A 25411-nucleotide genomic window follows, 5' to 3' on the forward strand; every position below is an offset into this window, starting at 1 on the left:
TCAGGCATGACTTGCAAACTAGTGAGAGACCCACAGTGGTCCTTCGGAATCCACACCTCAGGTTGCTTGTTGTGGTCAGTGCTGCTCAGCCAACAATTCTTAGAAAGAAATAAAATCTGTTACTTCATGAAAGATCACCCTATAAAGAATACCATCTGCTATAGAAACAAGGAGGAAATGGAATTGCATGCCTCATAAAGTAATATTCTTAGCCAGAAAACTGAAATTTGGGTTGAGTTTATCAGTGGAATGTTGCATTTGGCTATGGCTCAACTCTACAGTGTTGAAGAGTTCACCATATACTCTACAGGGATACCAGAATGTATGCTTGGAATAGTGTCCAGCCTATCTAAACATTGCTCATTAAGTAAGAGATAAAGATTTAGTGGAATGGGGAATGTAGTTAATGTGAATGTGAAGTATGAGGATAAACATAGGAGACTCATAAGTAGGGATGGAAATAATTCTGAGTGGAATTTGGCATACACATACATTTTCAAAGATATTATTCTTTTAGATGTCAAGACCTGCTGTGTTCAGTAAGGATCACCAGAATACAGTGGTGAGCCAGGTATTATTTAGAAGGAACTTCATAGCTGCATCTCCAAAATAATCCTTACTAGTTTGTGTTCCTTGCTGCATTTCCAGGGGCTACACATACCATAGTTCACCTCACTTTGGGCTGGAAGAATGGTCACTTATGGGAGGAGTGTTGTAAACTGAAAATTAATATGTAAACATGAATTGTCAATGCTATTATTTTCCGGAAGGCTATGGTTAAAACACACACATTAGCTCCACTGTGGCGAAAGATGAATATTATTTCCACCTTTGGTTGAGCAGGCTTCCTGTCACCTCAGAAGTTAGAACTTGAGAAGGGGGAGAGTAGGTGTAGTGCAAGGGCAGGGCCCAGTCCTGGGGTCATCTTTCCCACTGTAATGAGGCCTCTGCAGCTCAGAAGAGGCAGAAAGCAATGAAGGGAACCAGGCTGGAGGCTCAAGAACAGGTGGTTGTATTTTGTGCAAGAGGAGCATTCCTGAACCTTCATGTAATTCAAAATTCACATAATTCAAGACAAATTTTCCAGTGGAAATAAAAGCATGATTAGGTGAATGTGTTCTTGGAGTACATAAGCCTGTAACTATTGTGCAGGTTTTGGGGTTTTTTCATGACATTTCCTCCAGTGTTTTTAGAGAGCTCTTTCTTAAGTTAATTGCATTCACATCAGGACATATATTTTAATATCCTCACCTCTAACTTTTGCTCCAGGCTTTCTTAATTTTATGTATTTTCTTTAGCATTAATGAAACTATCCTATTAAAATTGTTTAGATGCTATAGTTGTAGAGTATTTTATACTTCCATATTACAGTAGTAATGAATGTTAAAATAGTGGAATATTACTCAGAAAACTCACAGATAGAAGTTCCCAAGGGCTCAAAAAACAGTGTGGTTACATAAAACTGACAAAAGACAGCAGAGCTTCCTTTTTACCATCTAAAGTAGAAGTGTCCTTTTGCAAGAGAATAAGCAGAGAATATAATTCACTTGTTTTAATAGGTCTAAAATTATTAAAATTTTAATGAACTTTTTAAAATTAGGGGTATTAATTATATTTTAAATTTTGAAAATAAGGTGGGACAATTAATATTTTAATTGCTGAACCATTTTAAATTTGTATAATTCGAACTTCCCTCATTTATACCATATGGTATAACCACCACTAACAGCCCAATTATGTTTTGGGTCATTAGAAATATATCCTGAAAAGGGAATAATGGATTCAAAGTGTCCTTTTATGTAGAATCTGCATTTTCTATGGGATGGTGGTATGGACCATTCCAAGAGTTGTTTTTCAATTACAGAATAATGCATACTACTGTCAAAAGTCAACATTACATACTTTTGGTTCTTAACTCAGTCAACTGTCTTCTGGGGTTTTCTGAGCACAAGTATTCATTGAAGTGTTTTAAACATGGAGCCTCTGAAAGGGTAAGAATTTGGCTGTAGAGCTATAGGAAGATGGAGCAAGCAGGCTGCCACTTTTCCAAATCTCTATTGGTTTTCCTAATCACTGCTGAATTGTTTTGATTTAGATACACATCTGGGCCCGGAAAGATGCCATTGCAAATGGAAACGCAGACTTTGCTTTGAACATTACAGGTCCCATCTTCTCATTTCTGGAGGATTTATTTAATATCAGTTATCCTCTTCCCAAAACAGGTGAGGCATCTTTTCTTCCAATGCAATTTTCTTGTTATGGGGTCCTTGAGTTGAGGCCACAAGGTGCTCATGGGAACTTACCTTCCATTGTTATGTTTTGCATCATCTGAAACCATAGAGGCCTATCTGTTCTTTCTCTGTGTGGTGCCATGTCCCCAGCAGGGATTCAAAAACTTTGGGTTTAAAATTTCTCCTGGGCACTCACTGGCAGCTCGCTTCCTCCAGATCCTTCTTTCCTTTGTGTTCTGGGTTTTTCTCACATAATGCAAGTGTGCTGTGTGGGGTTCTGGATCCTTTTAGCTAATGGGTTTGCATGACGTACTTCACTTCCCTTCAGTTTTTTTTTTTTTTTTTTAATATTCTTTAGCTATGAGTCATTGGATTAGGACTTGGTGGTCACATCTGTGAATTTTTATTGTATAAAATTGGAATCATGTGTAAATAAAATATGATCTTGAAGGAAATATGTAAATATTTTATTGCTCATAGATTTGTGGTATGTATGTAAAATTGTATGAACCACTCAGTTCAGAAAGTTGCTCAAAGTTTTTTTTTCCTCTCTAAATGGAGAGTATCATTTAAATATGTTTTATTCCTTGGACATGTTAGTGGAAGTCTTAGAAACAGGACACTCTATCTATAGTGGCAAATGGTGAAAGAAGGTGGGGAGTAAACATTTGAGGCCTGAGGCTCTGGAACACCAGAAAGCCAGAGGCTTTGCAGCTCTAAGATTCTGCTAAGAGGGGATGGTGAGTGAAGGAATGGAACCAACCTTAGCCCAGTGAGAGATCCTGGAGGTGACATCTGTCATTTATGGGATTGAAGGCAGCAGAGTGGGCTTGCAGATGAAGCTTCTAGCATTTCTTTGCTGGAGGCTCTCAAGGTGAACTTTGTCTAGACAAGAAAAATTCCATTTGTATTTATTTAGATGAGAGTCCAGAGTTATCTTGTTCCCCGTTAAGGCACCCCCCACCTTATTATCTGCTACACCCACCCACTCACTTCTTCCCTACCCCTAGTTCTCTCTAGTTTACATCACCAATATCTCTATACAGAAGTCCTTGTGTAGTTTTACTCCCCTTCCATTTTGCCCCATATTCTGTCCTTCCATACAAAGCCAGAAGAATCTTTTCAGAGAAAAATCTGATCACATTTTTCAGTCCTCTTTAAATCTGTCTTGTGGTTTCCCATTTCCCCAAGGATAAAGTCCCAGCTCAGTACCATGTCTTTAGAATGGTGCACAGACCTCTTCAGGGATTTCTCCAATTCCTCTGAGTAGTAAGATGTTTGCATATAGTCTCTGTCCCTTCCTTTGCTTCCATCTCCCTCTTGTTTCCTCCCGTTTCTTGCATATGCAATTTGTTCATCCTGGACTGTCTTCTACTCAACTGGCTAATTCTCATCAGTGTCCCCTCCTCCTAGAAGCCATCCTTGACTTCTTCCCTCAGGCTTCCACAGGATCCTGTGCACCCCTTCACTTGAGCCCTTGACAGGCTGCCTTCTAATAGTCTGCCCCATTTGACTGAGAATAACCAGGGTCAGGATCTGGATTGTCATTTACTTTGTCATTTACCTCCAGAGCCTTGGCAGTAATTCTCTCCAATGGTAACCAGTAAACAAATTCAGGGTGGGGCATGTAGGATGATAGAGGAATAAATACATGTAATCAGTTCAGCAATGCCACTAGTTCTGACTAACTTATCACCTCCTGAATAGTGAGATTGTATGTGCACTTTAAATATATAAAAGCATAGCGCCCTTCATAGCATCTTAGCCAATGTTGCCCTATAAGTACTCATAGGTGCTTAATCAAAATTTCATTTCTATTGATAGATGATTAAAATAAGAAGTTTCTCTATTGCTGGATCTTTAGAAGAAAGATAAACTAATGTATCTTAATTATTTCAACTCATGGTGGAGTCACTAACAAAACAAAACAAAACAAAAAACAATGCCTTCCCCACCAGCAATTCCCACATATGTCATTCTTGGTGAGTCAAAAGTGAGCTATTGGTTAATCCATTCTCTCAATGAATTCTGAGCTCAGAATCTAAGATAATATAAATTGTATTTGTATATCTATAGTAAGTAGTAGCATTTTTTTCTGGTGTGGCTATCCTTTTAACTCACTTTGTTTAAAGTCAAAATTTACTGAGCAAATACTGGAAAATAACAATTACTTCCCTAGGTGCCAAGTCAACGTAAAAACAGAAGGTGGGCTCTGCTCAAGAAACAGAGTTGGGGAAGCAGCTTCTACATGTCAGAAACACAAGTACAAATTATATCAGCAAGAGATAGAGTATTAGGCAAATAAGAGTCTTAAGAGAAAGAGGATGAAGAAATGGTAATTGAAGTGTCCCAAATATATAAACATCTACAAATAAGTAAGAAAATACAACCCAATAGAAAAACAAGTTAGATGAAAAGAAAAGAGAGTATATGTGGCTAATAAATTTATGAAGAGACATTTTACTCCATTAGTAATCAGAGAAATGAATATCCAAGGCCACAGTGAAGCATCATTTTATATTCAGTTGTCAGAAAGTAAACATTTTAATAAGTGGCAACTGTTGGAGAAGATGCAGTATCCTTAATGAGAGTATCAATTATTACAACCAATTAAAGCATATTTATTCTCTTTCAGTATTGACATTAGAATAACATTCCTAAGTATATCCTTAAGAGAACTCTAAATACACATGTACTAGCAGATGTCAACTGGATTATTCATAGCTAGCTGAGCACAGTGGCCCAGCCTCCCAGAGGCTCATAAAGCTGAGCAAAAGAATCAACAACCTCAGCAATTTAGGGAGGCCCTAGGCAACTTAGCAAGACCCTGCTTCAAAATAATACATAAATAGGTAAATAAATAAGGCTGGGGTTGTGGCTCAGTGGTTAAGTGCCCCTGGGTTTAATCCCTGGTACCAAAAAAAAAAGAAAAAAGTTATAGCTGTACTTTTAATAATAGCCCCAAAATGAAAACAACAAAATGGTCATTGATAGGAGAAATGATGAATAAATGATGATGCAATTTTCCATTATGTAAAATTAGTATAGCAATGAAAATAAAGCACTTATTCAATTACTCTGAATTTTGTTACAAAACTAAACTATATATTTATGTATAAATATATATATATATACACACACACATACATACATGATAATATTTCTTTAAAGTAAAGGAATGGCAAATATAAAATGTGATGGAAAACATATAGCTTGACACCCTCTATTTAAAGGGTTGAGTGGTAAATGCATGCATGTTTATATTATTAAAATAATGAGTTAATCATTTGAGTCAAGTAAAACAGAGTCCTGTGTGAACGAATGATAGTTTATCAGGAAACAAGGATTTCTCTTAAGTCTAACTGTATGCAGCTGGAGTATGAAATGGCTTCTTAGAGCTGGTGAGATTGGACGATTGGACCACAGATTTCAATAACATTCACAGATTGGGCAGAGGATTTCCTGGGATAGCAGACAACATGAGCAGAGAAAGATTCTGACTGTGGGGAGCAAGAGGGATTGGGTGGGCTGGCTGGAGCAGAGCAGTTTTTTGTGAGAGAAGTGGGTGGTTTGGTAGGTGGGATGGGTGTGGATGCAGGTAGTAGGAAGAATAACTGAGGTGGAGGTAGCTAAAGACCAACTGTGCCCATGGCCCGCTGAGCAATGGAGGTGCTAAGCAATGGACCATGGGGCTCTTGGCTGCACACTCCTCCTCATGGGTGTAAACTCAACTTAAATATTCAGCATAGCACAATTTAGCATGTTCATTAACAAAGGTAGCATGGACTAGAGGAATGACATTTCTTCCATTAGAAAAAGAAAACAAAAACATGTATTATTCTAGTTATAAATATAAGTAATAAATAATCACAATGTAGAAAATTTGGAAGAAAATAGAAAAGCACAAAAAAGAAAAGTAATGTGTCTTGTAATGCTGTCAGGCAGATATAAAACCATGACTGATGTTTTGGTTTAAATTTTATCAGTCAGTCTTGATCTCTTTCTATTTGCATTTTAAATGAAAATGGCACCATAGAGTTGACACTGTTTTTGAATTCCTTTTTTTTTAAAATTAACGGTACACAGGAACAAGATCCAAATAACTAAACATTCTTTTATATTATTGTTTTCAAACATAGAGTTCCTACACATTAATTTAACAAAGTAATTTATTTAACCCTCTGTGATTGAACATTTGGATTGATTTAACCTTGGCTACCTTGAAAACACTAAATAAAATCCTTATAAGGAAATATTAGCATATATCTGTATTATCTGCCTCGGTACAAATTCCAAAAGTTGAATGGTTTAGTCAAAAGTTATAAACATTTTTAAAGATTAGGAGGCATTTTGCCAGATTATTCCAGAAAGATTGTGCTTTTTGACACTTTTACCCATCAGCTTAGGTGCCAGTTTTCTTATTATATGCATCAACACTAATTATTAATCTTGTACATTTGAAAGTATTATAGTATATCCTTTTAACTTTTGGGTTTTTTTTAAATATGCATTTTTTAGTTGTTGATGGACCTTTATTTAATTTATTTATTTATATGCGGTGCTGAAAATTGAATCCAGTGCCTCACACATGCCAGGCAAGTGCTCTAACACTGAGCCACAACCCGTCCCTTAACTTTTGATTTTTTAATAATTAATCAGGTGGGCATTTTAAATAAGATCTTGGCTGTTTAAGTGACTTCTTTGGTGAATTGTTCTTTTTATTTTATTTTTATTCATGTATTTATTTGTGGGACTGGTGATTGAACCTAGTGAGGTTGTACCTCTGATCTACAGTTCCAATCATTTTTATTTTATTTTGAGACAGGTTCTTGCCAAATTGTCAAGGTTGGCCTTGAACTTACAGTCCTTCTGCCTCAATCTCCCCAGTCACTGGGATTACAGGTGTGCGCCATCAAATCAGGCTTATTCTTTTAATTTAATTTATTTACTTTGGTACTGGGGATTGAACCCAAGGGCACTTTACCATTGAGCCATATCCCCAACCTGCCCTTTCTTCCTTCTTCTCTCCCTTCCTCCCCCCCTCCTTTATTTTGAGACAGGGTCTTGCTAAGTTACTTAGGGCCTTGCTAAATTGCTGAGGCTGGTCTCATATTTGTGATCCTCCTGCCTCAGCCTCCCCAGTTGCTGAGATTAAAGGTGTGCTCCACCATTCCTGGCTTTTTTTTTTTTTTTTTTAATGGGGTCTTGCTCTGTTGCCTAGATTGGTCTTGAACTCCTGGACCTCATCCTAAGTATGTTTTTTTCTGATAGATTCCCTTCCCTCATACACATACACACCCATGCACACACACTTTCTAGTTTGTGTGTGTGTGTGTGTGTGTGTGTGTGTGTGTGTGTGGTATATATTATAAATATTTTTTTCTAATTTGTGGTTTGTCATTCAAATTTGTTTCAATTATTTTTGATGAACTAAGGTATTCAATATTAAATTTAAATTTCTTTTAAAGCAGTTTTAGGTTACAGAAAAATTGTTCAGAAAGTGTGGAGAGTTCCCACATACCTTCCCTCTCCTTCGCTTTCTCACTGTGGACTTCTATTGTTAGCATCTTGAATTAGAGTGGTACACTTGTGACAATTGATGAGCCAATGCTAGTACAGTATTATTAGCTAAAGTGTGTTGTATAGTTCCTTGGGTTTTGACAAGTGTATATGATGTGTATCTACTGTTATAATATCACACAGAATAGTTTCACTGCTGTAAAATTTTGGATCTCCTGGATCCCTGACAACCACTGACATTTTTACTGTCTTTATTATCTTACCTTTTCCAAAATATTATATATTTAGATTCACACAGTATTTAGCTTTTGCAGACTGGCTTCTTGTACTTAGCAATGTGCACTTAAGGTTCCTGCATATCTTTTCATAACTCTGTAGCTCATTTCTTTTTGTGTTGAATAATACTGAATGTACCACAATTTATCCATTCACCTACTGAAGGGCATTCTAGTTGCTTCCAATTTTTACAATTATGAGTAAAGCTTCTATAAACATTTATGTGCATGTTTTTGTGTGAATGTAAGTTTTTAGCTCATTTGGGTAAATACCTATGAATGCAATCCTTAAATCTTACTGTAAGCCTATATTTTGCTTCTTAAAGAAACTACCAGACTGTCTTCCAAAGTGACTGTATAATTTTTTGCATTTCTACCAGCAAAGAGGAGAGAGTTCCTGATGCTCTGCATCCTTGCCAGAATTTGCTTTGCCAGTGTTTTGAATTTAAGCCATTTTAGTAGCCATTTCATTACCCAATTCTGGTCAAACCCCAGTCTGCATAGTGGTATCTCATTTTCATTTTCATGTACACATATTTAACAACAAATGATGCTGAGCATCTTTACATGTTTGTTTGCCATTTGTGTATCATCTTAAGTGAGGTGTCTATCCAGATCTTTTCCCCATTTTGTTTTATTATTTTGGGGTTTTAAGAGTTCTTTGTATATTTGAATCCATCCTTCATCAAAATCATTATATAATCAAAACAATTTATTTTCTGTCTTTGCTGTTACTCTCTAAAAAGCCTTCTCTCCCCTCAGGTTATAAATATTCTCTTGTAAGTTTCAGTAATTTTGTAATTTCATGTTAAGATAATTTATAGCTAAAATCTTAACCTTTTTGGAGGGGATGATTTCATTTTTTCCTCCACTTAAATCCACTTAGATTTAATTGCCTTGCCTGTTTTTGACAACCGTGCAATGGAAAATTGGGGACTACTGATGTTTGATGAATCATTATTGTTGCTGCTACCAAGTGATCAACTGACCGAGAAAAAGACTCTGATCTCCTACATTCTCTCCCATGAGATTGGACACCAGGCATGTGGTAAAATGTTTTTTTTTTTTTCGAATGGAGGTATTCTCCAGATGCTCTACCAAAAATAGCATAAAACAAAAACACTGTCACACAACATTTTTTTAAAAACCTTAAAAAAATGTGACAGTGAGTAAAATCAAGGAAGGATCTGCTTAGTGGGATTCCAACTGGACTTGGGCTGTTGGTGATGGATCATAGTGATGAGGCCTCAAGTCCAGGCAAGGGGTAAGGATTTACATCCAAAGATAACTGATCCACAAAGTCTTCTTCAAGGAAAGTAAGCATTTGGGTACAATGGTTCACACCTGCAATCCCAGTGATTCGGGAGGCTGAGGCAGGAAGATTGCAAGTTGGAGGCCAGTCTCAGCAACTTAGTGAAACCTTGTCTCAAAATAAAAAATAAAAAGGACTGGGGAAGTAGCTCAGTGGCAAAGCATCCGTGGGTTCAATCCCTAGTACCAAAAAAAAAAAAAAAAAAAAAAAAAAAACCCACACATTTTATCAAAGAATTGTTTCAAACTTTTACTTAATTTTACTTTGGAAAGAGATTAAATGGATACAGGCAACACATTAGTGAGGAGAGCAATAATTAATCCTCTAGCTGCATCAGCAAAGGCAGTGTAAACATTTATTTTATTAGATCAGTGTTCTTTCACATTGTGATTTTAGAAGGTTAGCCCTTGGATTTGGTGGAAATTCTCACATCTGCATTTCAGTCTATTTCATTTACATGCATTTGTCAAGAAAGAAATCATCTCAAGCATGGGAGTGTTACTTCTTAGTGATGTGGCTCCATAAGAAGTTTGGAAAAGAGCAATTTACTAGGATTGAATAACACCCCAGTGCATAATCAACACACACACACACTTTCACCGGCTTTGATCAGTCATCACAAGTGTCATTTTTTATTATACCTTAAGTTGCATTCTGTTTTTGAATACAGACTGCTAACACTTATTACAAAACTCTGGTTAAATCCCAGTGTATTGTTGGTTTTGGAAATTATTGTTTTTCTTTCTTAGTTCCGTTCAAAATGCACACTTATTTTTTCTGTTCAGTTCAAATAGAAAATAATTACAGCAGACCACATTGCACAACATATGATTACTTGAATGATTTGTATGTGGCACAGATCAAGTCGTGTTTTAAAACATGACAAACACAGCAAACTCCTGTTTAGAGTATAACGTGCAAGGATTACTAGGTGGAAACTCAGCAGTCAGGACTTCTGTTTCATTTAACTAAACCTAATAATTTTGGGCAATGTGAACAGTTTAAGAAATGTTACAGTTTGAAAACAAAAATTGCTTTCAATCATTGGATGTGAAAATAATTACAAAAGAGAAATGTATGACTTGTATCTCATGCTAAAACAATGCCTGCTTTTTGGAATTCTGTTTTCAAATTTTGTTATTTATAGCAAATAAAGTTTAATTATGTCTTTTCGAACTTGCATTTATTTAACATGCAATTACAATAAATATAACTTAAATTTAAGAAAGCTCTTTTTCTCTCCCATCTCCAAAAGTGGTTTGGAAACTTGGTTACCATGAATTGGTGGAACAATATCTGGCTCAATGAGGGTTTTGCATCTTATTTTGAGTTTGGAATAATTAACTACTTCAATCCTAAACTTCCAAAAGTAAGTATGTTTGTTAAATTTATTTTAAAAATTTTTTCCTGATTTATAATTAAAGCATATTCATTGTTGAAAATATATAAGATATAAAAATTAAATTACTAATATTGATATCAGAGGTGATCCATATTATCTTTTTCATATATTTTTGTTCTGGAATTACCTGTTTAAATATTTTTTGAAGTTGGAATTACCTAGAAATTTATAATGCTTTTCTACTCCATTTTATATCATGAGCATTTCTACACATCACTGAATTATTTTATAAGAAAAAAATTTTAATGAATGCCTAATATTTTATCATTTCATCTTATAACATGTTTGCAAATAATCTTTGCTTTTTACTAGGTTTTGGTTATTTTCACTTATTTTTACTGTTATTCTGATACTGAGACTCTCAAATAACTCTCAGACCACACATTGCCATTCCAATTAAGCTTTTATTGCTGGCCAGCGGCGGACACTCTATTCTCTAAAAATCGAGATGGTCAGAGTGACACACCCGCCTTCAGTTGGCCTCATATTTAAGCCAAAAAACCGCAAGAGGGACGTTTGGGGGTTTAGCCAATGTAAGCAAGCAACTGGGCAATTAACGAGACAATGCAATGGGTACATTGGTATTTCCCACAGGACTTTCCAGGTTGGCATAGCAGCAAGTAAGCAGAAAGAAAGTGGGTCAAAATGACCCTAGTTGAGTACAAGTTAGAGAATGGTTACTAACGCCTCAACAATTAATCTCTGAAAAGCTAAATTGCCCAAGAAATATGGAAAGCAAAGAGAACAATTTTTACATTATATAAGAATTGCTAGGTAACTATTAATGGGTACAGCGTTGGAGCTTTCCCATGGGAGAAGCATTTCTTACATGATATGGAGTCTCAGGGTAAAATGGAGTCTGTTTGGTCATTGCCTAGCCTGGCCTATAATAACACTACCCAGACTAAATTTTAAAGCAGTTTTAATCTGTAGTCTATGGCCTTAAAGATAAGTGATATGCTAATTATTGTGACTATTGTAGAATACTATTGTTGATATTGCTTTGTGGATTGGAATAAAGAGCAGTATGTATTTTTAAAAATTTATAGATATGAAAGTCTGATGGTTTCAACTATAGCTTTTATTTCTGATGTTTAGTTGTTGGAATTAGGTAGTGCTTTTAGAATGGCATGAAAAAGCCAAATTGACTTGATTTGATTTAGATATTTAAATATTTAGATATAATGTTATCTGTTGATATAGACCTCTCTTCTCAAGCAAAGCAGAGGTTCTTTTCTTGGCTTGCATTCCCAATACCCACATCCCTACCTGGTTTCTGTCTCCTGTCACCTCTCTGGTCTTTGGGGTTGCTCCTTCCTGCTACTCTTGCTTAGCCACTCTGTCATCTCAACTCCCCATTGCTCCAGATCTTGACCTCTTCTCTCTTCTTCCTACTGTCACTCATTCAAACTGCTTATTAATACTTGAGATGCTGATTTCCACTCGCCAGATCGTTTTTACAAGTGAAGTCTATTCATTTTAAAGAAGATTCTAAGATTATGCTCTTTCTACAGTTGTCCCTCAGCTTTCATTGGAAGAGTGATTTCAGGATACCCCTCACATTACAAAGTCTGTAGATTTCTCTTATATGAAACTGTGTATTATTTGCATATAGCTTAAGCACATGTTCCCCAATACCTGAAATCATCTCTAGGTTTCTGGTTGATACCTGGTACAATACAAATGTTATGTGAGTAGTTGTCATGCAATATTGTTTAGGAAATAATGAGAAGAAAAAAAGTCTGTATGTATCCAGTTCATACACAATTCCTCCCCCTATGTTTTTGACCCACAGTTAGTTGAATCCATTGGTGAGGAATCCATGGGTATGGAGGGCCAACTGCATTATTTTTGTAGTAAAATTTCCTTCTTTTATGAAAGATGGTGATAGTAGATATTTGTTTCTGTTGATTGTTTGGCAGAATAAAAAATTGACAAACCTATTTTGACTCATAAAAACTTTTAAAAATCCCTTTTCCCTATTTTCCCTATTTCCCTATTTGTGAAATCATAGTTCTGAGGTGGAAAGACCTCTTAACGTCCCATTTCGATGCCACACATCCTGCATTCTGAAAGCTGCCCCTAGTCCCAGCCCTGTCACTCTGCAGTGCCTCCCGTTTCCTCCCCTATACTGTGCACAGGCCCTGTTGTCCTGAAAAGGGGGTTCAGATGTTATTATATAGAACAGGAGACTGAAATGTTCAATGACTTTCTTAAGGTTGTTTTCCTAACTGAACAAAACTGTATTTACAACACAGTTGTCTGAGCCTAGGCTGATAATGATAACTAGAATAATAAATAGATAATAATTACTAGAATAATGTGGTAATAACAATAATAAAACTGAATTTGGCATTCACCTAGATACCCAGAATATCAGTGTAAAGCACTGAGAGTTCTATACATACATCATCTTATTTAATTCTCAGAACACATATACGAGTGTAGTTGTTATTTCTATTTTACAGATGAAGGAACTGATGCATCAAGCATCAAGTTACAAGGTCTGAAGTTCAGTGCCAGGACTGTTAACTCCCAGGCTTTCAATCACACTGCTTTTCAGGGAGAGCACACGAAAGTGTTTCTAATCTCAGGGAGCCAGTGTGTATGTGTGTGTGTGTGTGTGTGTGTGTGTGTGTGTGTTCATTTTGACTTTTTACTCTACATATAAACTTTGAATACATGGAATAAATATTTTCTTCAAAAATCCTTTCAATATACTCAAGTATACCTACAAAATTGTGTGTGTAATTCTTTTATGAAATAGAATCACACATGGTTAATGTTATTTATAACTTTTCAAAAGCATTTGGTTATATCCCAGATTAACTGTACTTAAATCAATAATGCAGTTTCATTCCCATCAGACAATGAAATTCACCCTTTCTTATTTTTTTTAACTTTTTTAAAGTTGTAGATGGACATAAAAAAAACCTTTATTTTGTTTATTTATTTTTTATGTGGTGCTGACGATCGAATCCAGTGACTCACACATGCTAGGCGAGCGCTCTACCACTGAGCCACAACCCCAGCCCCCACCCTTTCTTTTCTTAAGTGAATGGATCATTAATATCAATTCAGTTACCTCTTACTGCAACCAAACTGGCTAGATATTACCAGATTCTGGCAAACTTGATGAAGACTTATTATTGGTAATTTTGAAGTTAAAATTGCACTATTTAGTTGATTTTTAAAAAATCATTGGTTTCTTAATCACTCTTTTCTGGGTCTATATTTCTCAATAACTTGTGGAATGGAGTGAGTATAACTCTTGCCAAAAGAACATCAGATCTTGGCACTTGAGGAAAATGCCATAAGCTTTGTGATTAAAAAGCTTAAGGTTTTGCTTCATGATCTCTGGAGACTGTGAACTTTGACTTCCATTTAATTTAGTAATTTGATTGAAATTGACTAATGGAATCACAGAACCATATGCAGAAACATTTTCATTTTTTCTACATCTTGGTCTAATTTCAGCTGCAAGTCATTAAAGCTTGATGTGACTGGGTCGTGGTCAAGGGTTCAGAACATTAAGTCCCAAGGGTTTCCTGGCTCCCAAAGCTCCAGCTCTGACATTGTCACTCAGTGACTTTTCTTCTTCTTCCTGATCTAAGGAAATAGCCGATCTGTGGAGGACCCTGCAACATGGCAGATCTTGTCTGTCTTTACTATCATTGTAAGCTGAGGCACACTGTTGAATGCCTCTGAGTTTACATGGGTTTTATGCTGCCATTCAACAGATTACTGAGCATTTATTATGTCCTTTTATTGACAGCTACCATTAACTAAGCTCTCTATTATATGCTTACAGATTATTATATACATTATCTCATTCAATCCTCAGAACAACCCTGAAGAAATGATGATGATGATGACAATGATGATAAATAATCACAGCAGTGGTTAACACTTATTGAGCATGTCCTAATTGTTACACACAGTGCATCACAGTTATCTTGTGTGGTCACAGTGATACCTTAAAGATTATGTAAAACCTTATACAAGGCAGTCAAAAGAGAGATAATTCACTCCGAGGGGAGGAAGCCCCACAAAATAGGGAAAAGGTTACATGTAGTATAGAAACGTTCATTAAAATGGTTATAGCAAAAGCTAGAAACAACGCAAATCTCTAATAACAGGGGAATGATTAAGTCAGTTATGGTCCATTGCACCAATAGCTATGTTTATTTATTTTCTTATTTAGCTTTTGCAAAAGTTCTGTTTGATAAACTTTGAAAAAAAAGGAGTTCACCTCTGACTTGACCACCTGTGAGAATCGCTTCTTATATTTGGCTTATTTCTTTCAAGTTTACATTTCTCTTTCACTTACAATGCAGCAGTCCTTATAAGAGTTAATTATGAAGATGAGGTAGTGAAATTTTAAAATGATATGATAAGTAAAGTAGAATATAAAAGTTTTTACAACTATGGGAATCAATATATAGGAAAAAAGATAGGAAAGAATTGTACTAACATTGTAGTTATGCTTATATTGGGTGTGAGATTATGGGTATTTTTTTATTTTCACTATTTTCTATGTTGTGCTTATATGACACTTGGGTCAACAGAAACTCTAAAGAACTCTTGAGTTTAAACCAATACAACCTATTTGCCTATGATTTTGGTTTCCTTCCTAGATTTACATCAGGGAGAGGTTGTCCTTGTTATGTGTGATAGAGATCTAGTCTCTAGGAGATTTCTGCGATTCTCATTATCCTTAATAAATAGGAGCAGACCTGTGTAGATGTTTCCTCTAAATTCTTGATACTGAATGTGATTCTTGAACTAGCAATATCAGCAGTATCAGGTAGTTTATAAGAAATGGAGGTGTCAACCCAGACCAATTGAGTTAGAACATAATTTGGATGAAATTCCTAGGTGATTCTTATTTACATTAAAAGTTGATATCTAGCTGGGCCTAGTGGTACATACCTATAATTCAGGCTACTCAGAAGACTAAATTATAAGGTTTGCAAGTTCCTGGCCAGCCTGAGCAACAGAGTGAGACTCCTTTTGGGAAGGAAAAAAAAAAGTTTGAGACACATTACTCTAGGTGATTGGCTTTCTCATTTTGGGAAGAGAGAGTCTGATAATGGCATGATCAATGGTATTACTGATTTAAAATTAGCTGCTATCTAATAGGAAAGAGTTGATCAGAACATTGGACGTAGAACACAATTTGAAAGATTATCTGATAACATCAAGGGGTGAGACAGTAAACTTGGAGAGCCCAAAGACAGTAGGGATTTGAGGCATTACCAGGGGCTTGACCTGCTCTACAGGTTATGAACAAACTGTCTGTTTAATTTCTCCATTATCTTTTCTGTGTTTCTGTCATCCCATATCCCCCTTTGCCTATGATTTTGGTTTCCTTCCTAGATTTACATCAGGGAGAGGTTGTCCTTGTTATGTGTGATAGAGATCTAGTCTCTAGGAGATTTCTTCGATTCTCATTAAAATATAATAAACTGCCTTCTCAAAATGCCTATGGATTTCTTTCCAATTGTAAGTTATTATGTCTACATCCTTGCAGATTTACAAATTTAGTATACTTTTGGCTTTGTAAATGTCCATGTAAGAGAGACTGATCAATTTTAAGGAATCACTAATACAATTACCAATCAAATTCCAGAGGATTGAAACTACATAGAAATGCTGTTCTCTGGAAGGCCCTGGCAAGTAGCCATGGGCTTCTTTAGGGGAAGATACCACATTAACTTTATAATGATTCTTTAAAAATTTAAATACAACAAGGTATAAAATGGGAAGGGAAGTCTCCTATAGTTTTGTTATTCAAGGAATTATGACTCTAGGCCTACTACGATTCACAGATGCTTCTCTTTTTTTTCCCCCTTTAATAGAAGTTTTTGGAAGTGTTTTAGGACCATTTAATTTTGTGTTTCTGTGACACCCCAGAAGTTAATGTGGCTTAATCTTTTCCTTTATAGAATGAGGTCTTTTTTTCTAACTTTTTACATGGTGTCCTCAAAGAAGATCATGCCCTGGTGTCTAGAGCTGTATCCATGAAGGTGGAAAATTTCACAGAAACAAGTGACATAAATGAGCTCTTTGACTTATTTACGTACAACAAGGTAAAAACAGATATTTTCCTCTGTTCTTGCAGAAGGTTATATAAAATGGATTCTAAGGTTTGTAGATTAATGTGAAACTTAAAACTTTTGATATGAATATCCTTAATTTTATTGAATAAATGGGTTTCAGAAAATGTAGTCAAATTAGTTCTAACTTAGAAAATATTAACAGGAACCATTTTATCTTGGAAAGGTTGAAAACCATCATAAAAAGATGTATTATAAAGACAGATCATTCTGTCTGATAGAAATATATTATTACATATGAATACCTGAATCAAAAAATTTTAGTGTACCTTCAATTTTTTATACGTAGTATACTAGCTCACTGTTTACTTCTTCATTAGTGACAGACTACTGTTTTATCAGTATATTTAGGGATAATTCAAGCCTTCAGTTAAAGTACAAAATGCGATCAGGAACACAGCCCAGAATATCGCTTTTTAAAATGCAATGTGTCAGTATGTAGATATTGAATTTTGTGCAAATAATGAACAGCTTCTTACATCCTAGGGAGCGTCTATGGCCCGGATGCTTTCCAGTTTCCTGAATGAGCATTTATTTATCAATGCACTTAAGGTGAGTTTGCAGACCAGTTGCTACCTAGATGACAGCAAACACATATAGCTAAGGCATGCTATTTTTCAACCTTAACTTCCCTATTTTTACAGTCATATTTGAAGATGTTTTCTTACTCAAATGCTGAGCAAGATGATCTATGGAGGCATTTTCAAATGGTAATCATCCTACTTTTGGATACTTTCTTACTGGGTTGTTTTGTCTGTTATAGTACAAGATTGGGAGGTCAGAGGTCAATGGCAGCTTCACAGAAAAGCAATTTTGCCTTGATTGTGAAACTCCCTTAGGTCAGGAATTAGAATTGTGTCTTTAGTCTTCTCTGTATTCTCATGCCCAAAACAGAGCCTGGGCACAAACTAGATTCATAAATATGTACTCTGGTTACATACTTCATTTATTCATTCATTTACAGAGTAATATAGTCACTTCTATATAGTAATATAGTCACTTCTCTGTATTCGACCAACCCCAGATGCAAAATATTAGAAAAAATTGGACTTCTGAACATGTACAGAACTTTATTTCTTGTTATTGTTCCCTAAATCATACAGTATAACAGTCACTGTATTTATATAGTTTTTACATCCCAATAGGTAGTATAGAAATAATTTACAGTATACAGGAAGGTGTGCATAAGTTGCATGCAAACACTACTCTGTTTTATTTAAGGGACAGGAGAATCCGTGAATTTGGATATCTCTGGGTGTCTAGGAACAAATCCCCCTCATGCGAAAGGATAACTGTAAAGAAATAAACAGAGTTCTGAATTTGGCCCAGATCACTGGGGATTACTATGTAGATGATGACTAGCATAGCTACTGCATTTCTTTTAGGAGATTGCTACTTCAAAAGGTTTTGCTGATTACTGTATCTGCATTTGTGATGATCTTTTTTAAACCAGGCCATAGATAACCAGAGTGAGATCCTTTTGCCAGCAACAGTAAAAACCATAATGGACAGTTGGACACACCAGGGTGGTTTTCCAGTCATCACTTTGAATGTGTCTACTGGTTTCATGAAACAGGAACCATTTTATCTTGGAAAGGCTGAAAATCAGACTCTTCAAGCCCACAAGTAGGTAACTTTGCTTCTCTTTGTCTTCACCTGCCTTGGGCTGAGCTCTGATGGAATGGAAACCAGCCAGTGGGGAGGAAGCATAGCCCTTGATGGGCACATGGCCTACTGCAAAGGAACTCTACATAGGATGCCACTGTGTACCAGGGTGAGACAGAGCCCCAGAGTCCTCAGCAAGGCTGGAGATCTGCAGTTAGGGGCTCAAAGCATGTCCCTCTCCTGGGATTTAGAGCCATGCCAGTGACCAAGGCTTTGGGGTGTTATATGTTGCTCATAGTCTTTTAGATAGAGGTGATGAATACTTTAGATTCTGGGTGAAAGGCAATAAGATAGTGCCACAGGAATTATGGCCTTTAGATGCAGTTAGACCTGTGTGGAACACTGATCTCACCAAAATTCAAATCTTAGGTTCATCTTGTTTAGACGTTCTGACTGGCACAGTGGCACACACCTATAATCCTAGTAACTCAGGAAGCTGAGGCAGGAGGATTGCAAGTTCAAGCCAGTCTTAGAAACTTAGAGAGAGCTTATCTCAAAATAAAATTTAAAAAGGCTGGGGATATAGCTTTCTGAAAGAGCACCCTGTAAAAACAAAGTAAAAACCATAAAACTGAGTTTCAGTTCCCTTATCTATAAAATAAATGTATTGACACATCTTAGGGGAGTGTTGTAAAAAAATGAAATGTCAAGTAGTTGCCCAGAACTCATCACTTCCTCCTTCCCCTCTTTTATCTTTCTTAATTTGTTAATTTTCAACTGTTTTTGATAGTTTTGGTTTTCACATTTTATTACAGTAGATATCAGCACAAATGAATCATCAATTTTCAAATACCATCACCAAAATTTTCAGGTTGTTCTACTCCTTCGTTAAAACCCCAGGGGAAAGAAAACAGGAGAACTGAGGGTTGTTTCTCACTGTAATATTCTGTGCCTTTGAAAGAGAGGGAAGTCTTAACTCTGCAAAAAAACACATACCTACACTTGCAAGTCTGAGAAACCAGGCATGTGAAAATTGAGCAAGACTGGAAATGCTGCCCAACGTCCAAGTCATGTGTCTTTTCAGATGACTAATGAGCTCCCTGTGGTCAGCAGGTTCATCTGGGTCACACCCACCAATGTGGAAAAAAATGTAGGAATCCAACAAATATAAATGTCCTGGATGATTTCTGTTGAGCATATTTCAGATGGGGAGAGAGATAGAGACTAAAAAGTATTTTTAAACATTTATTAAGCATTTTCTTAAACTATCCTTCACCTCTGGGCATGGACTGATTTGGGTCTGTGTACAGCCTTTGAATGCCCTTGAGAGAGGCCAGGTGGTCATAATTTCACATAAAGTGGCCTTGAAGGGAGCAGATATAAAACAGTCTTAGGAGCTACCTACACTGTAAGAATAAACCCGTAAGACACAATAAGAGAGGGGAGTGAGCAAATAGTCAAAGCAAAACTGGCTATTTGTAAAAATATTAGCAAATAATCCTATGAGCAAAAAGTCCAGAGGGAATGAACGAAGAATTCCAATTCTCTCTGCTATTTTATCATGTCTTTAATATTGGCTCAGAGTGTGCATTCTTATGTGTTAAAATCAACTAATTTTTTGTTTTTCTTCCTCAAAGTGACACATGGATTGTCCCTATTCTTTGGATAAAAAATGGAGCTCCACAATCTTTAGTCTGGCTAGACAAAAGCAGCAGTAAGTAGCAAATTTTAAAAAACAGCTTCATATATACACATATATAAAGGCAGTGAATAAGATGTTCAAATGTCTAGCTTTTGAGACCTCATTTAGAACTAAAATGTATCCTTCTTGTAGAACATAGAACTTTAAAGAAAAGTTTTAATTAAAAGCCATTACATGTAAAAAATATAATTCTATGGTAAGACCAATATATAATTCGAATTTTAAAATTTTTTGTTAGGTTTATTGTTAGAACTGAGAATGTATTATATAAAAATGTATTGAAAAAAATTTGTAAATGTACCATTTCAAACTATTTCTATATTTTTTTGTAGAAGTATTCCCTGAAATGCAAGTTTCAGATTCTGACCAAGACTGGGTGATTTTAAATTTGAATATGACTGGCTATTATAGAGTTAATTATGATAAATTAGGTTGGAAAAAATTAAGTCAACAGCTTGTGAAGGACCCTAAGGTAAGGTTATGTTGGGTAATTTGAATTAAGTACTGTTTATGGTGTCTTCTCTCATCTTTAGAAGGTGAGCTTTCTTATGGGAAGAGACTCCATCCCTATTCCCACCCCTCATCTCCAGCCATACTGAAGAGGTTGTTTTTCTTATTCTTAGAAAAGGGGTGGTTTTGGTTGAATGCATTATGTTTTTGAACATTCGTCTTGCTTTTCCAAAATAATTTTACCTTCAGGTGAAAATCAGAATACATTTCCCTACTAATTATTTTGCAAACTGTGGCAAGTGACTTAAATGTTCTGCTTCCATTTCTTCACTTTAAAATGGAAATATCACTATGTCTTATTTATCATGAAGATTAAAGATGATGTAGGCTTAGAAATACTTAAAATTTCTAAGCCCATATAGTTACTTAATATATGTTAGAAAATATTAACTTTATTCCTGAAAACATATTCATGTGCTTCCTCAGAGGACAGAATTTAATTCATAAAACAGCAATAATGATCCAATATTACTTTACATTATGAAATCCATAAACACTAAGGTTGAACAGCTCAAATTAAATAGATTTTAATTGGTTGAATTAAACTGAATCTCCACTAGTAGCAATGGATGGTGGCTTAGGGATCTATGCCGCTGGCTCTGCTGTGATGTGCTGTGAACCGTGGGCAGGTCACTTAGATCCCATTTATAAAACTGCAGTGTTGAATTAAAATATGTCTTAAATGTCTGCTTTTCAAAAATGCTGTGAGGACACAATAAGCCTCTCTCCCTGAGGAAGCCATATGGCATGATGACCCATAGGTTCTGGGTCAGGGAGACTCATGTTCATATTTTTTGTTCATCATTTATCATAAGTATGAACTTGGACCTCTTCTTTGACCAGCACCTCAATTTCTTTATTTGTATAGTGGGTATAATATACCAACCTTAAAGTGCTGCTGTGGAGATTAAATAATTGATACCTGTATTATAAGATCAAACCACAGGTCAGGTTTTCAGAACATTTCAGTAATTTTTAAAATATATATATTGGGGATTCAACCCAGGGTCAGTCTATCATTGAGCTACATTCCCCAGTCATTTTTAAAGAATATTTTTACTTTGAGACAGGATCTCACTAAGTTGTTGAGGGTCTTGCTAAATTGCTGAGGCTGGCCTCTAAATTGAGATCCTCCTGCCTCAGCTTCCTGAGTCTCTGGGATTACAAGCATGTGCCTACACACCCTGCAGTACTTTTTTTTTTAAATAAAATTTTAAATAAACTTACAAAAGTCACTTAAAATAATATCTTCTTTAAAAATCTTTATCAAAGTGGCTAAATTCTTATTAGTTTCTAAGGGCACTTTACAACACAAAATACTAGGTTATGTAATTTTAGCAATAATTTCTTGAAACCGTAATAGATTTACTTATGGAAAAATGGAGGTAAATTCTTTCTATAAAATAATTGGTGAGCAAATAAAACCCACTTTGTAGTATTAGTATTCATCTAGAGAATATAAGTATTAATGCTGTTAGAAAAGTGATGAGACTATTATTGAGGGAAGAATTTAACTTGGCTTGCTCTGATGCTCAGAGGAATGTTGGGAAGATAAATTTTCTAGGACCAAATATACCAAAGAGCTGGGAGATGTTTAAGGAATGATGTAGGAGGCTTTGGGCACCTGGAGGGTATTGAAGCTGAATTCAGAGTCCTGTGACCTGGCAATGCCAAGGAATTTAGACAAAAGCTAATCAGTTAGTGTCAAAGGTACCAACTTCTTCATGTATATAAGGGACTCTGTTGGTGCTATGTGACACATCAGTAAAATCTTAAAAAGACAGAATACCTTGGTATTACCAAAGTGATGTGAAATAATATTTAGTTAAGTCCTCCCATGCCAAAAACTCACCTAAACATAATTTGGACACTGTATTACAATTTATTGTATGCTTTCTGTTTTTAGAGAGGCCTTTAAAATTTGGCTACCTTTTTATTATTTTTTAATGTGGTATGTTTAGGGAGTACTTTGGCAAAATTCTCTGCCATATTTAAACATTATGATTGATGTCCAGAGGGATCATTTATCAAAAATAGATGTATAATGAATAAATGATGGGGATTGTCCTTAGCAATTACTTTGTGGATGAGATAATTCATGTGAAAGTACTTTGGAGGCAGCAATGATATTTAAAATGTTATTTTTTTAAAAAAAATATTTTATTAAAAGTGTTCTCATCTTTCCCTTCACCTATTTGGGTCTTATTCTGCAGGCCATTCCTGTTATTCAGAGACTGCAGTTGATTGACGATGCTTTTTCCTTGTCTAAGTGAGTATGTTTACTTCTCTCATAGTTGTTTTAGAGTATACCTAAAATTCATAAAAAATAATAGCCTCATTGCTAAGAGTTTATTCTTTAGTATACACATGCCTTAAATGATTAGAATTAGTTTCAACTTCTGTGGTCATATTGGAATTTTACAGCAGAAAGAGTTGCTGAAAATAAATAGGCTATCAATTGAGATTTCAAAGTCATTTCTTTACCCAAAGGTGATGACCTTAGGTATAATTTTAATGAGATCTGGCTTGTATATTAATGCATTGCAGAATTATTGACTTTAAATATATTTATTCAGAATAATTAAGATGCACTGCTAAGTATTTAACCAGGTAAATTAATATATGTTACAGATTTAAAATTTTCATGCAATAAAATTAAGGGCTATAATGTAGTAAGTTATCTAGCATGCTCTGTGTCTTTGTCCTGTCATATTTCTTGAGGATGTCATGTCTATGCTGCTTTTTCCCTCTGTGACTTGCAGCTAATTTCCTTTTGCAAAACCTTTCTGAAAACCTTCTTTGAGGGCACCCTGACTTTGATACATTGTCTACAACTTCCTAAAAACTTTTTAGCTTCCTGAGACTCCACTTGCAAACCCGATTCTCCTCATGTATTTGACTTTGCTTTTTCCTATTGCTGTGAGCATACTGAAGCCCAATCATGGTTATGTCATCTTCTTCCTTTTCCTTTGGCTAGCTCATTCATTCTTATGATTTCAGTGACCATTTTATATATGTACAGTACCCAGATGGTATATGATGATTAATAAATGCTCTAAATTGACACATCAACTTTACTTTCCTCCTGTCTTATGTTTATTCTTTAGTCATTTAAACACTGAACTTTATTTCTATCTCCAAAATGCTCTTACTATCAATTTCTATGTCTGTGTCAAGAATACCACTATTCTCATTACTCAAACTAGAAACCTAACAGATATTCTCCTTTCGGCTCTCCAGCTCTCATGTTTCACAAGTCTGTATGTATTATTTATTCATTCTTATTGTGTCCTTTGGATTATTACCTTACAACTTTAGTTGCTTCATGCTAAGTCAAATTTTTGGCATCTTTTGCCTGGCCTAATGCATTAGGACCTATTTCATTAGGCTCTAGGCCTTTAGTTCTTTTGAATTTTTCATTCTGTCTTTGTCAGCACTGCAGCAATGAAATTTTTAGGCATCAATTGCATCGTGTTACCCCAGTTACTTAAATATTGACAGTGCTTTCCCATAAAACCTAAGCTCTTCATTCTGACATTCAAGGGTCTTTGAGAGTTTGAACCACCTCACCTATTAGTTTCCACCTCTCACCACACATAGAGGAAATTCCCTCCCTCTGTTAGGTTGGTCTGCCCATCACACTAATTCCCATGTTACTTTTGTCCTGGGCTGTCTTCTTCCTTCTCTCTGTCCATTTTAATTCTACCCATCCTTCAGTGGTTTTCTCAAGTTATTCCAAAAAGCCATGAGGCCTTCTCTGACTGTCCCCTCTCTTCATATTTACCCCTTTCCATGCTAATGCTTCTTTCTTTGCCACTTTATGGTATTCATCACCTGTCCGGGGACCTAATAGCAAGTTTCTGCTCCTCACCAATGCTCTTAACAGTGGGCAAGCGTAAAGTCTTATGGATTATGTGCCCACTGGATAATGACTTTATATATGTTGAATAGAAAATACACTCTCATAAAAACACATAATAGATATCTAATATTCTCTTGCCCAATAATTAAGCTAACATTTGGCCTGGACTTTCTACAGCTTCCAGTTTGGATGCATGAATGTACTAGATTGAAATGGAAAGTCTGGCAACACTTCTTGTGTTTCATTTTACTAGTAACATGGGACCTTAAGTAACCTTCTTGCCTTTTGATTTATTCACACACCTTATTGAAGTCAGGCATTGAAGCATGGAACAAATATGGAAACAGTACAAATCATTTAGCAGGTGAAGGTTTTTTGAGAGAGTGTGTGTTTGTGTGTTTTTTTTAAACCAAACAGAAGCAATTATATTGAGATTGAAACAGCACTTGATTTAACCAAGTACCTTGCTGAAGAAGATGAAATCATAGTATGGTATGAAGTCTTGGTAAACTTGATAACCAGGGATCTTGTTTCTGACGTGAACGACTATGATACATACCCATTATTAAAGGTAATTTCATGCTTTGTTACGTAGTTTTGTTTTCTGGTGCTAGGGATCAAGCCCAGGGCTTTGCACATGCTAGGCAAGCACTCTACTTAGCCACATCCTAGCCCATGTTATGTAGTTTTAAAATAAATTTTCTCTTCCTTTTTCCATATTCTAGCCAGCATCTGAAAGACAGCTCTTTCCCAAAGTAACTGTCAATTCATTTCAGGTAGCTATTGTCTTCTTAGCAATCGCTGATTATTCTTAGCTGGTCTAGGAGATAAGTATGACAGAAATTTGCAAGGGTACTTCATTCTTGGTAAGGT

General features: G+C 35.6%; 1 protein-coding gene across 2 annotated transcripts in view; it reads left to right on the plus strand.

The window, feature by feature from the left end:
* Positions 1-25411, plus strand: part of Lvrn (laeverin) — a 74658-nt gene that overhangs the window by 27524 nt on the left and 21723 nt on the right. For both annotated transcript variants that reach the window (XM_076856665.1, XM_076856664.1), the window contains exons 4-14: positions 2096-2222; positions 8913-9067; positions 10594-10707; positions 16689-16832; positions 17346-17411; positions 17504-17569; positions 18313-18485; positions 20102-20178; positions 20499-20638; positions 22890-22945; positions 24956-25109. In XM_076856665.1, coding sequence (XP_076712780.1) covers positions 2096-2222; positions 8913-9067; positions 10594-10707; positions 16689-16832; positions 17346-17411; positions 17504-17569; positions 18313-18485; positions 20102-20178; positions 20499-20638; positions 22890-22945; positions 24956-25109 — 1272 coding nt within the window. The remainder of the gene's footprint in view (positions 1-2095; positions 2223-8912; positions 9068-10593; positions 10708-16688; positions 16833-17345; positions 17412-17503; positions 17570-18312; positions 18486-20101; positions 20179-20498; positions 20639-22889; positions 22946-24955; positions 25110-25411) is intronic.

The sequence above is a fragment of the Callospermophilus lateralis genome, chromosome 5, assembly GCF_048772815.1.
Source record: "Callospermophilus lateralis isolate mCalLat2 chromosome 5, mCalLat2.hap1, whole genome shotgun sequence".
In the NCBI taxonomy this organism is placed as follows: Eukaryota; Metazoa; Chordata; class Mammalia; order Rodentia; family Sciuridae; genus Callospermophilus; species Callospermophilus lateralis.